This window comes from Somniosus microcephalus, chromosome 4 (assembly GCF_052327205.1).
Source record: "Somniosus microcephalus isolate GS21.2 chromosome 4, FLI_Smic_1.0, whole genome shotgun sequence".
NCBI lineage: Eukaryota > Metazoa > Chordata > Chondrichthyes > Squaliformes > Somniosidae > Somniosus > Somniosus microcephalus.
In genome coordinates this window covers 214449345-214462559 of record NC_140990.1, presented here as the reverse complement: position 1 = coordinate 214462559, position 13215 = coordinate 214449345, and the positions used below count along the sequence as shown (strand labels likewise).

The 13215-nt window shown below is 49.3% G+C and overlaps 1 protein-coding gene across 1 annotated transcript; it reads left to right on the top strand.

Annotated features, from left to right (window-relative positions):
- Positions 1–1660: 1660 nt before the first annotated feature.
- LOC147120206 (uncharacterized) lies at positions 1661–2671 on the top strand. Its single transcript, XM_085984216.1, has one exon. It carries the CDS (start codon positions 1661–1663, stop codon positions 2669–2671), a length of 1011 nt encoding a protein of 336 aa, XP_085840342.1.
- Positions 2672–13215: the final 10544 nt, after the last annotated feature.

Sequence of the window (13215 nt, the reverse complement as noted above, 5' to 3'; positions counted from 1 at the left end):
AATACAAGCAGGTCTGATGAAGGCATATTTCATCACAGGGGCAGTGGCTTGTGTCACTGGAGGGGCCATCCCACCAATTATTTGGGACTCGGACACACCCCCAGTAGCCGGAGCCTTAAGGAGGTCTCCTCGCACGCCGCGGCCAAGACTACCGTGGTCAGCAGCACCTCAATTTAAATGGCTCAGCCCCGGAAGGGTCGCAACCCGAAAAAAGAATGCCCAAGGTCAGGTATCAGTCTAGAGATAGGGATCCCCAGCCTGCAGCCTCCAACGGTGAGGGACTCACAGGAGAGGTAGCGGTGGGCAAAGAGAATGAGAGGGGTCCCCAGCCTGCGGCCAAAGGCTGCGAGGAACCCACAGGACAGGACAGGGACTCAGCAGCCACACCAAAGTGGGTAGTGTGCTGTAGTACAGGAGGGGCACTCCCCCGATCATCTGGGATTCAGGGAAACCCCCAGTTGTTTTAAGAAGGACTCTCCGGGTCCTGCGGTACAGGCCACCTTATGCCGAGGTGTACAAGCTGCCCAGAAGCCGCAGAAGACAGAGGCCGAACAGGAATTAGCCTGGCCACCCGGAGATGGGCGGCGGATGTACATAGCTTTTCTGATGAATGTTAGGTGTTTTTTTACAGTTTTGGTAGTTTTAGGTTTATTATTATTTAATTATTTTACAATAAGTAAGTTTAAATTTCAAGGCTCGATCACTTGTCCAGCCAGAGAACCTTCTCGGGACATGGCACTCTGTTTTGTGTGTCCCTACAGAGAGGAAACCGGCATGAGGAGGGTTCTGCTCCTGCTCGCCCTGGTAGGGGTGAGCATCGGCGACCGAGGTGACGTGGAGGACTCCCACATCTATGGGTGCTCGGGAGATGGAGCACCAATCGTTACTGCTGGGGGTGGCGAACGGGGTGTGGAGGAGCTCGCTATTTACTTCCATGAGGGAAGGTGGCCAGGGTGGCTGGGGTCTAACTCGACCCAGTACTCCTGCCAAACCGGGTTCACCTACGGGGAGGCCTCCATCCCGTGCCCCAGGGTACAGGTCGTGGCCACACGGATCAGTGTCACTGAGGGGAAACGTGTGTGCCTCACATGTAAAGGACAGATTCTCCTGGATAGGTGGTGGTGGCTCAGGAAGCTGAGCAGGGACATAGGGGACCGTACAGCCGACTGAACAACTGGGGAACGACACCCACTGGACAATCACAGGGACCCAAGGGGGAGTGAGTGTGTGTTGGGATAAGTGGTGGGAGTCGGAACAGGGAATCTATATCTGCATGTGGGGATCAGAGAGAGCCTGCCCCACAGGCATATCCATCATCTTCTCCAGACAATGGCAAGATACTGGGAAGGGGATGGGTTGAGATTCTAGCCTGCATGCGTGCGCGGTCCCACACTCCCTGATCCCAGTCAACGCCACTGAACTCATAACACGCACCCGAAAGCCCCTGCCCATGACCCCGACATCACGGACAGTAATAGAGAGGTGTCCTACCACCACCAAGGGACCAGGGAATGGGTTAGTGCTAGTGCCGACTGAAAAGGTACTATACCAGGGGGTACACTATGCAGTAGCTTCAGTGATCCTAAACCTTACCGAAGTACACTTACCTGAATGGTGCCCTAAGGAGACAGAACAGTTATACCAGGCCCTACTAAAGGGAATGTTTAGGAAATTTTACGAATTTGACTTTGCCAACATAGACAAAGCAGAGCTGTACACTTTACACGCTGAGCATACTGTGGGCGCGGGGAGACAAAGAAGGGGAACCTGGAATGATATTTTCACCACTTATAATACAGGATCCTCTGTAATAAATAGCCTGGACGATATAAAACTGCAAACGCAGATAAATGGCATAAAAACCCAATTACGAAAGATCCTAACAGAGGAGAACACAGTGGTAGGCTCAGAGCTACACGAGGATCAAGCTATGACGGTCCATTTAAAAGAAATCATTGCTGAGCTAGAGAGACACGCTAAAACAGTAAATGCACTCATACGGGAGGACAGGAATGCTTCAGATCAGGCTGCACAGAATGAGGTGTGTGTGCTATACGGGGCATGGTTGCTGGGCGAGGGCCGTAGCAACCTGGAGGATTTAAAACAAGATTTAGTCCCCTACTGGGTCAGCAACAAGCACCTCGCAGCCCACCACCCATTTACTAATTCGCTGAGCCCATGTCAGCTCCGTCTAGCCTCTGAAGCCTACCCTGTCCCAGTAGATTGTGGACGTTCCAATCATACTATCATGGGGATAGTAGTGAGGATGCCGGTCATGGGTGGGACAGCCCGACCTGCACCGGTATACAGGGCAGTGAACATTGGAATCATTCAAGGGGGTGCACATGTCCGTTTCGCAGCGGTCCCACCTTATGTCATAAAGTGGGAGCACGCTATGACAGGTACTGACCTCTCCGGGTGCCGGAGCCGGGGTGCACACATAATACTGTGTCCCCAGCACTTGAACGCCTATTCTAGACCTCAGTGCGGGTTTAAAGCTGCTGGCGCACAACCTATGAACTGTACCATGGAGGTAATGGCACAGGACCATGTTCCCCAACAGGTAGCATTCATAGGAGGTGGGACATATTGTGTCACCACAAGTGCGGTCCACTACCAGCATGGACAGCACATCTGGTGTCCGGTAAGTGACAGCAGTTTTCTGCTTTAAACCCGAGACAGAAGTTCAAGTGGCTCAGGAACGGATTGTCCCCATTCCTGAATCCTCCACTGTTCACCTCACTGTAACGGAAAACATCACCAACCTGCAAAACTATGTCACACATTTTGGCTATGAAATTCCCCCTCTACCCGAACATCTTACCGCCCTACTAAAAGCAGCTGTTATATCACAAAAACATTTCTACACACTAGAACAGAAGACAGTCGAGATAGGGGCCAAGATCTTGGATATCGTAGTTCCACCCTGGTGGGATATTTTTGAAAATATAGAGGTCCCTTCTTGGATCAGAATGGCTTCCCACATTTTAGTGGTCTGCCAGCTCGGTATAGTTTACTACTTACTATGCACAAAGTGCAAGGGGAGGGACAGAATGCTCCGATCCCAACATGAGAGAGCATGGGACAAGCATCAAAATACAGGAAACTTTCGTTTAAACGGAGGTTAAATATCCGGAACGCTCTATCCACCGGCAAAATTCAGGAGTCGGTTCAGATAACTTTTTTTACTTTTAGTTGCTTTTTTTCTCCATTTGCGGCTGTGCAAACGTGTAGCTGAAGCTGTTGCTTAGCTACAGAGATGCTTGCAAGCTGCGCCGACTGTTTTGAAGCTGTTGCTAAGCAACAGGGTTTGTTGCTTCAGACGGAGCTCAGAAGCTCCCTATCTTTTAACTATAGCGCTCGTTTCTCCGGCAGTTTTGATGGGCCAGCACCAGCTCGGTCCCGTCAGTGCTGGATACCAGAAAGTTTCCTGTAAAGTCTATGACCAGGTATGAGATGAGCCTTAATCGTTATTAAAAATAAAGTTTTGTGACCGTGTATTATTTTTTAAATATATGTACTATATTTTCCAAGTGGTGCAGGGGCGTTGGATCCCCTCTGTGCTTGGATATGAATGTAACCAAATTTTCTTACCTTTTTATGTATCTGAACACTACACCTAAAGGGGAATGTGTGTTTTTGGGTTTTAGATAGGTAAAATACAGGGGAAGGTTGGCTCTCAGGGATCAGGAATTTTGCTCACCCAGTATGGTATTCTAACGAGTAAAGTATCACAGGGGGGACTGTAGGATTCTCAAAATTCACAGATCCCCCAAAACGAAAGAAAACCCTATTAAACTTTGGACCCTTGCTAAAAACTTCAGGAGGATGAAAGGCATGTTGGGCCTAACCGGGCGATTCAAGGTCAAAAACAGACTTGGCATTTTAAAAGGGGGCATGTTTGGGCCTGCAATGGAAGAAAAAAGGCTACAACAAAGATTTGGGATCAATCTCTGTAATAGACAGTTTGAGTATTGGAGTTAATCAGTTAATCAAACTGTCTGGGGGAACTGTAAACGTCACTCAGCCCCATCAGACAATTTACATTATAACAATAGACCCACGAAAGAGCAGTCTCCACCCAAATTACAGGACCCATCCAAAAACATGCATAAAACAAATCGCTTCGCCAACCTACAAAGAATCTCAGACCCCACAGGAAACTCATGAGGACATTTCACTACAATTAAATAAGAACTCAACAGCTCAGGAAACCATCCCAAAACCACTTCTCACATTCTTAAACAACTTCAACAGCTCAGGGAGCCATCCCGAAACCGCTTAAACAAATTACACAACTCAATGTTAAATCGAGCCTGCCAAAATCTAACAATGAACCGAGACTGATTTGGCGCGCAGATTAGCAGGCCTCGATTAGTATAATTGGAGGCCAGTTCAAGAAATGAAAAAACAGTTCCAAGTACAAGTTGAAGAAAGGAGTTCAAGAAGAGCCATCATCGAGTAACATCAAGATCAAGGAGCAAGCATCTCGAAGCAGTTCTCTCTCGAAGAAGAAGTAACACACCATCGGACACCTCGCGGCACCAAGGGCCCCACGAAATAACCAACCGAATATTACCCTCAGCCAACCGAGTAATATTGGCCCACTGCGACCAACGGAAAACCAACTTGGAAGAAACTGAAGATCCGCAAGTTTTTTTCCACTCTACAAGCTATTCTGACTTACCCCTGGGTAAGATTTAATTCAAAAAGACTCTAAGCCCTATTTCTAACCAAAGAAAATTGGGTACTCACCTGATAGATCCAATACGCATCCTACCGCATCTGTGGACTCGCGAAGACTGACCAGATACGCAGGTGAAGTCCTCTACCGCGTCCGGGGTATGGCAGGCCCCAACTGACACATCTAGCGAACCCCAAAATCGCGAACCAGCTCAACTGTCAAGGAGTCATTTGGTGAGCATTATCCCTGGTCCTTTTAGAGCCTAACTTAGCTAATAAGGTGGGATTGGGAGAGGTGAGATATTTGTCTACTGTAATTTTCCATCGAGTATGTTGAAGTGTTTCCCCATTTTATTAGAGTGTTATTATTGTGTTGTATCTTCTTTCTCAAATAAAATTCAAAGTTCTTGCACCAAAACCAGTTGTCTGCTGCACTTTTATCACAACCCCCAAATAAGTCCAAGGTCTAGAACCAAGGGAGTGGGAGCGATTTGAACCACTCATAAGTCAGAGGTGAAGTTGACCCCACACACCACCCCCTACAGTTGTTAAGGTCCAAAGTTGTTAAAACTCACTATTCAGGTCATAATGTGATGATTGCTTGACTGATGTCACATGTATAGAATTATTTGATCTTGTCACATTCCACAAAGGTCCAATTATGTTTTGAAAACAGTGCAATGTGTACATATCTCGGCCTAGAAATTCGGTGGGGTTAGCGCCCAATTAGAGGCGTTAGAGGGCCTTGCGCCGGAATTATAGCCGCGATCGAAATTGCGTTGGGCCCTACCATTGGCGTTAGCCGGTAGCGCTGCGCCGGCACCGATGACGTCATCAGTGTGCGCAGCGTCCCGGTTGCCATGGTAACGCGACCGGACGCCCAAATTCAGTTGCGGCCGCCTCGCCCGTGGCAGCCGCAACCAACGATTGTTCAACGGGATGTTGCAGCACGTAGCGCCGGCGCATTAAGGTGGAGCGGTGGCCGGCCGCTTTCCCGGTGGCCGCCTGCCCGCACCTCCCTCCCCGGACTCCTCCACCACACCCCCGCGGCACTGATGTGTGTGGCCCGCGAGCCCGGCACTTCTCCGAGGTGCCGGGCTCATTTGTCGGGCGAATCGACCGGTCAGCGGTCGGCTGCAGGCAGCTCCTCCTTAACAGAAGGAGGAGGCCTGCAGTACCCCAGCCTGCCGCACCGCATCGGGTGCCGCAGTGGGGGATTAGCGCCGCAAACCTGCATTCAGCGCCCATAGCGAGGCGCTGAAACCCTCCATTAGCGCCCGCAGCCGTCTGGGCGCGGGGCAGCTGAATTTTTGGCGGGCGCAGCGGCAATTATCGTGGGCGCAAAATTTCGGGCGCAAAAGCCCTGGCGGAGGCAAACCTAATTTCTAGGCCCTCCTCTTTCAATAATCAGTTCACATCCCTTTCCTTATTACATTCTGTTTTCTGTTATTTCTCAGGGTGAGCTCTGCAATGTTTGCTCTGTAGTGAATTTCCTGGCTTCATTTTGTGATGCATCTGTCTCATAGTCACCCTCACCAAATGCACGGCATCCATCGGTGAATACCTCACCTTCACTCACTCACTCAGGTCTGTTTTTTCGCCTCTTGTAAGAGAAGAGAACACAAAGCACTAGGGAGTGGGAGAGGACTGGAGGTGGCCCGCCTCAAATAGTCCAGCTCACAGATGTAGAGGAGGATGCCTGGAGATAAGTGGCACATCTGCATCCCTCTCAGTTGAAGATGGAGAGACAGGGAGCTCACAAATATCTCTGACAGACGTATGCTGACTTCATTTCATCAATGACTGAACTATGAGAAGACTGAGTATGGTAATTGTCAAGATTATGACTTTGTTGCGACTAAATCATATCCCTTTTGTCTTCCAGGGCCTTCATGCGTACAGCAAGTGTCACAGGACATCAATGAGGACGATTCCTCAGAGGACTTCATTCCTTCTGAGAGTGCACCATCACAGGATGGACAGCCATGTACCAGCGCAGATACTCACACTTCGGTGGGACCACTTAAACAGTTAGTTGGGTTTTTACCTGGTGATTCACACCTCACAAGTGCACACGAGCAGACACTGGAGAGTCCACGTTGGGGGTCCCAATCCTCTCCAAGCTCTGCTCAGCTGGACACAGAGGCTGAACCTCGGGGACTATCATTGAGAGGGAGAATACCAGAGGTGCAACAGCAACGTAACCAGGTACTGACAAACGTGTCACACACACTTTCCGCAATAGCGGAGAGAATGGAGGAGTCCAACTCGATCACTGGCGGATTGGTGTTGCAGGGAATTGCGAGAATGTCTGCCATAGAGAGAGAGAGTGGCCGCCTCCAAGGAGCTTCAAACAAGGTTCTCAAATGAGTCCATGCAGGCCATGACCACGGCCATGCAGACTGGATACTAACTTGTCTGCCATCTTAAACAGGATGACAGATACCTTATCCGTGGCCTTATAATGTGTCACTGATCTTCATCAATCTGGTCTGCAGCAGGGTGGTAGGAGTGATGTGGCATTGGCTCAGGAGGGGGATGGTGGTGAAAGGGGACATGGAGGTGTGAACTCCACTCCCACTTCTTACCCATTGCACCCCCCCTCAGCCAATACCTGACATGCTGCCTCATCTCCCAGTGGCCCAGTCAGCTCCTTGGTGAGGAGTTGCAGAATTCTGGGGGAGTTTTCCGGACCCTCATAGTATCCGGAACGTTACAGTCTAGCTAAACTTATTAAAAGTGTTATCTGGAGGACGGTGACATCTTCAGGTTGTTCCTTTCCTTTAGGGAGAGATAGTCTGGACCTTTAGAACCAATTAAGTGTCTTTAGGATTCAGCTACCTCAAACTTTAGTTGAAAGTGAATGTCTGGGGAATACGCCTGATCTGGGGTAGCCCTAAAGGGGCTAGGACTAGTAATAATCCTTTCAAGGCATCATGACAGCTCCCAGGGAATCTGGCGCAGACCTGCATGCATCCCTTGTTGTGGTTGGACACCAGCTGCACATTGATGGACAAATATCCCTTGTGGTTTATAAAAACTCTGGGTTGTTGTGGTGGTTCTCGTATTGGCACATGTGTGCTATCGATGGTACCCTGTACCCTGGGGGAATTCAGCCAGAGAGGTGAATCCGAGTGCCCGCTCATTCTGGCTATTGTCATCACAGGGGAAATTTACATAATTGTCAGCCCTGGCAAACAAGCCATCAATGACCTGCCTTATGCATTTACGTGCAACCGACTGGGAGATCCTGGATATGTCGTTGGTCGTGCCCTGGAAGGATCGGGAGGCAAAAAAGTTGAGGGCAATCACTTTCACAGCCACTGGTAATGTGTAGCCAGCAGGCCCAGCAGGAAGCAGGTCTTCCTGTAGGGGCTGCAGATGTCTGCCACCACCTGACGCGACAATCTCAGCCTGCAGAAGCACTGCTCTTCCGAGAGGTCAAGGAAGCTGAGCCTCTGTCTGTAAACCCTGTGATATGGGTAGTGCCTCCTGGGACCTCAACCCCTCCCCTGTACACCTTCCTCCGGTGCACCTCCCTTCTGTGCACCTCTCTCCTGTACACCTCTCCCCTGTGCACCTCTCTCCTGTGTAGCTCTCTCCTGTGCACCTCCCTCCTGTACACATCTCTCCTGTGCACCTCCCTCCTGTGCACCTCCCTCCTGTGCCCCTCTCTCCTGTGCACCTCTCTCCTGTGCACCTCTCTCCTGTGCACCTCCCTCCTGTGCACCTCTCTCCTGTGCTCCTCCCTCCTGTGCCCCTCTCTCCTGTTATAGTAATCTGGGATGTTATGATTAAGGTTATCCACCAGGTGGTGCTGTAGCTAGTGCTGCCACTAGTTAAGGTCAGGGGGTTGCTTCCTGTCAAGGTCATAAAAGGTGGAATGCCAGGATGCAGGCCTGTATGTTTGCTACGCAGTTGTTAATAAAGTATACAGATTAATTCTAATATCTCACCTCTTCGAGTTCTTGCTTCACTACATGGATTTATCACATTTGGCGACGAGGTAAAAGGACACTGCATGAAAAACTGAAGGCTGCCGGGATTTTAAAGAACAAACTCACGAGCTAAAGTTAGCTGCAAATTGGACGGAAGCATGGCTGCCACGGTAGGAACGGTCTCCGCTTTTGATATTCAAGCACAAACCTGGGAGGAATACTGTGAAGTGTGGGTTATTTCTTCGACGCAAATGAAATAAATGATGCTGGAAAAAGGAAAGCCATTCTGCTTAGTTCAGTGGGAAGCCAAACCTACAGTTTGATGAAGACTCTGCTCAGCCCTGAAAAGCCTGGAGACAAATCAATTGTTGAATTAGTGGCCTTGCTCAAAGTACATTTCAACCCCAAGCCTAGTGAGATTGTACAGTGGTTCAAGTTTAATTCAAGGAACAGAAAAGAGGAAGATAGTGTAATGGACTATGTAGCGGTGTTGCGTAAATTGGCACAAGATTGCAATTATGGGAACAACCTGAAGGAAATGCTGAGAGATAGGCTAGTTTGTGGAATAATGGACGACCGAATGCAGCGTAGATTATTATCCGAGACTGGGCTTACTTATGAAAAAGCTTTGGAACTTGCTCAAGCCATAGAGACAGCGAACTGAGATGTAAAAGAAATACAGGGTTCAGACAGGGTTAATGCTGAGCAAGTTGCAGGTCAGGTTATTGTGCACAAGTTAAACATGCATCAGAAACCACAACATGAGCATGTGAAGGCATGTTATAGATGCAAGGGCGATCACCTGGTGAGTGAATGCCGGTTTCTGGAGGAAAAGTGCCACAAGTGTGGGAAACAAGGACACATTAAACGAGCATGCAGGGCAAAATCACCTGTGGAGGAATCCAAACCAAAAGAGGGAGGAAAGCAAAACCAAGGAAGAGAAGTGAAAAAACATGGAGCACACCACATCAGCAGGGGAGCTGAGGAAGAAGAGGACATGTTCATAATGTATAGCATGTTAGAGAACATTCCAAAAGTGGCTCCTATCACATTGCAACTGACAGTAAATGACTCTAAGGTGAACTTTGAAGTTGATACAGGGTGCGGTATAACCATAATGAACAAGGTAGAGCACTCAAAATTGTGGAACCGTGCAAAAGTTCCAGAGTTAAAGTCTTGCTCTCTGCATCTTAAAACATGTACAGGTGAACGAGTAGTGACATTAGGTGCAGCTAATGTGACTGTGCAGCACAGGGACACAGTGAAACAGCTACCTGTAGTTATAGTATCGGGTACCGGACCAAACCTGTTAGGTCGGGGCTGGATAAATGAACTTAAATTAGACTGGGGAGCAGTAAATCAAATAGATGAGGGCAAACAGTTGACTTTGCAAGAAGTGTTGAGTGAACATGAGAATGTGTTCAAGGAGGAACTTGGCACATTTAATGGCCCCCCAGCTAAGATTTATGTAGACAAGGAGGCACCGCCAAGGTTTTTTAAACAACGACCTGTGCCTTATGCCATGAAACCAAAGGTAGAGGGTGAGCTTGACCGTCTATTGAGAGAGAACATACTGGAGCCAGTGAAATGTTCAGAATGGGCAGCTCCCATAGTACCTGTTCTAAAACCGGACAATTCGGTAAGACTCTGTGGAGATTATAAATTGACGGTCAATCGGGTGTCAGAATTAGAGCAGTGTCCTATTCCCAAAACAGAGGATCTCTTTGCAAACCTGGCTGGAGGAAAGAAATTCACAAAGTTGGATATGAGTCATGCATACTTGCAGATTAAAGAAGTATGACGAATCAAAGAAGTATGTCACCATAAATACACACAAGGGCTTGTTTACATATAACTGCTTACCGTTTGGTGTCTCATCTAGTCCAGCTATCTTCCAGAGGACAATCGAAGGTGTACTGCAAGGGATTCCATATGTTTCCATCTATCTGGATGACATTCTGGTGACGGGAAGAACCGACCAGGAGCATCTGAGCACTCTGAGAGAGGTACTACAGAGATTGGAGAGGGCAGGGTTATGGCTCAAGAGGAGTAAGTGCACTTTCCTGGGGAATGAGGCAGTGTTCCTGGGACACAGAGTGGATGCCACTGGGCTCCATCCAATCACGGAGAAGGTACAAGCACTGCAGGACGCCCCTGCTCCTATCAATGTGGCTGAGTTAAAAGCTTACCTGGGACTGCTGAACTATTATAACAGGTTTTTACCAAACTTGTCAACAGTGTTAGCACCGCTTCACAAACTACTGCGCAAGGAGACACAGTGGCAGTGGGGAGAGGAGCAGCGGGTTTCATTTGAACAGTCCAAGAAACTGATGCTGTCGTCGGATGTGCTGGTTCACTACAATGCAGAGAAAGACATCATTCTCTCTTGTGATGCTTCACCTTACGGGGTGGGGGCAGTTCTTTCACACTGCATGGAAGATGGAACTGAAAGACCAATAGGGTTTATGTCCCAAACTCTAACACCAGCAGAAAAAAACTATTCCCAGTTAGATAAAGAAGGGTTAGCAGTAATGTTTGGGTTACAGAGGTTCCACAAGTACATCTATGGCAGGAAGTTCACCATATGCACTGATCATACACCTCTTATCTCTCTTTTCAATGAAATGAAAGCAGTTCCACAGATGGTGTCACCCCGGATCCAGAGGTGGGCAGTGACGTTGAGGGCATATGAGTATGTCATCGTCTACAAGGCGAGCAAGTACCATGGGAATGCAAATGCTTTGAGCCGTCTTCCACTGCCAGGCACACCTATCCTTGCAGCTCCAGAGGACAGAGTTTTGATGTTGGAGGACACTGACACGGCACTTGTGACTGCAGAGCAAGAAAGAACATGGACAGGTAAAGATCCAGTACTGTCTAGAGTTCGAGAATATGTGGTGAGGGGATGGCCACAACATCTGGAAGGGACTGACTTCACACCCTACAGTGTCAGGAAAACAGAGCTGAGTGTGCAGGATGGTTGCGTGTTGTGGGGAGCACGAGTGATTATTCCACAGCCAGCACGACAGTCTATCCTAGAGCAACTATATCAGTGTCATCCTGGGGTCTCGCGTATGAAAGCCTTGGCTAGGAGTTACTTGTGGTGGCCAAAGCTAGATGAGGAGATAGAAAATCTAGTCAAGATATGCAGCACTTGTCAGGTGCACAGGAAGGCAGCAACAGCGGCTCCTCTCCACCCCTGGGAGTGGCCGGATAAACCATGGAGAAGATTGCACTTAGATTATGCGGGTCCATTCATGGGGAAGATGTTCCTCATAATCATTGATGCACATTCCAAATGGATGGATGTTTATCCTGTTAATTCTGCTTCCTCCACTACTATTATAGACTGCCTGCATCAGAGCTTCAGTAATCAAGGGCTACCGGAGATCGTGGTAAGTGACAATGCCTCTTGTTTTGTGAGTACAGAGACAAAAGAGTTCATGAGAAAAAATGGCATAGTGCAGGTGACCTTGGCTCCATATCATCCGTCTTCAAATGGACTTGCGGAGAGAGCCGTACAAACATTTAAAGAGATGATGAAAGTGCAGAAGGGAGTTTAGCAGCCAAAGGGGGAGAAATTGGGTGAGTAGCGCCACCTGTTAGCACCTAAAGAGGCAGTCAGTGGCTGTAGCGCCACTGGCTGCGTCTCCAGCGATATTCAGTAGGGGCGCTAATGGTGGCGTTAGGCATTTGCGCTGCACCGCCACCGATGACGTCATCGGTGTGTGCAGCGCCCCATTCGTGCCCCGTTCGCGATATTTGGTAGCGAACGCCGCAGTTGCACCGCTCGCTACCCGCGCCCGGTTCACGGGGCCTTACTGTGCCGGCAGCGGCGCAAGTTAAGGTGGAGGTGCGGGGCGGCCGCTTTTTCGGCGGCCGCCTGCCAGCACCTCCGTCCCCGGCCTCCTAACGCCACCCCCCCCGCCGCGGCATTGCCGGCTGTTTCCCGAGAGCCCGGCACTTCTCCTTGGTGCCGGGCTCATTTGCCGGCACTCGCGAGCGGGGATCGCGCTGTTGCAGGCACCTCCCCTTAACAGTGGGAGGAAGGCCTGCAGTACCACAGCGTGCCGTGCCGCAGTGCTGCGATAATCAGTTTCAGCGCCCTAAGAGGGATGCGGAGTGCCTCGAGCCTCGCCCCGTCTCCCTCGAGGGGCACTGAAACTGAATTTCTGGCGATCGGTATCACTCCGATCGCTGCGCTAAATCCTGCGCTCAGGCGACTTTTGCGCCACTTTGGCACCCCAACCCAATTTCTAGGCCAAAGTGTCACAGGTTCTGTTCAGCTACAGAATAACACCTCAATCCACCACAGGACTCTCTCCTGCTGAGATGTTATTAGGTCGCAGACTCCACTCCACTCTTGACCTTGTCCACCCAGACCTAAAAAGGAAAATGGAAAACAGACAAAACAAACAAAAAGAGAATCATGACAAAAGAACAAGGAGCCGATGTTTTGGAGAAGGAGATGTGGTCCTTACCAGGAATTTCAGTTATGGACCAAAGTGGATTCCTGGCTTCATAGACTCAATGACAGGTCCAGTATCATACAAGGTCATGTTGGGAGATGGTAGGGTAGTACGCAGACATGTAG

Coding starts and splice junctions, on each gene's coding strand:
- LOC147120206 (XM_085984216.1), top strand. CDS start 1,661: ATGTTTAGGAAATTTTACGAATTTGACTTTGCCAACATAGACAAAGCA.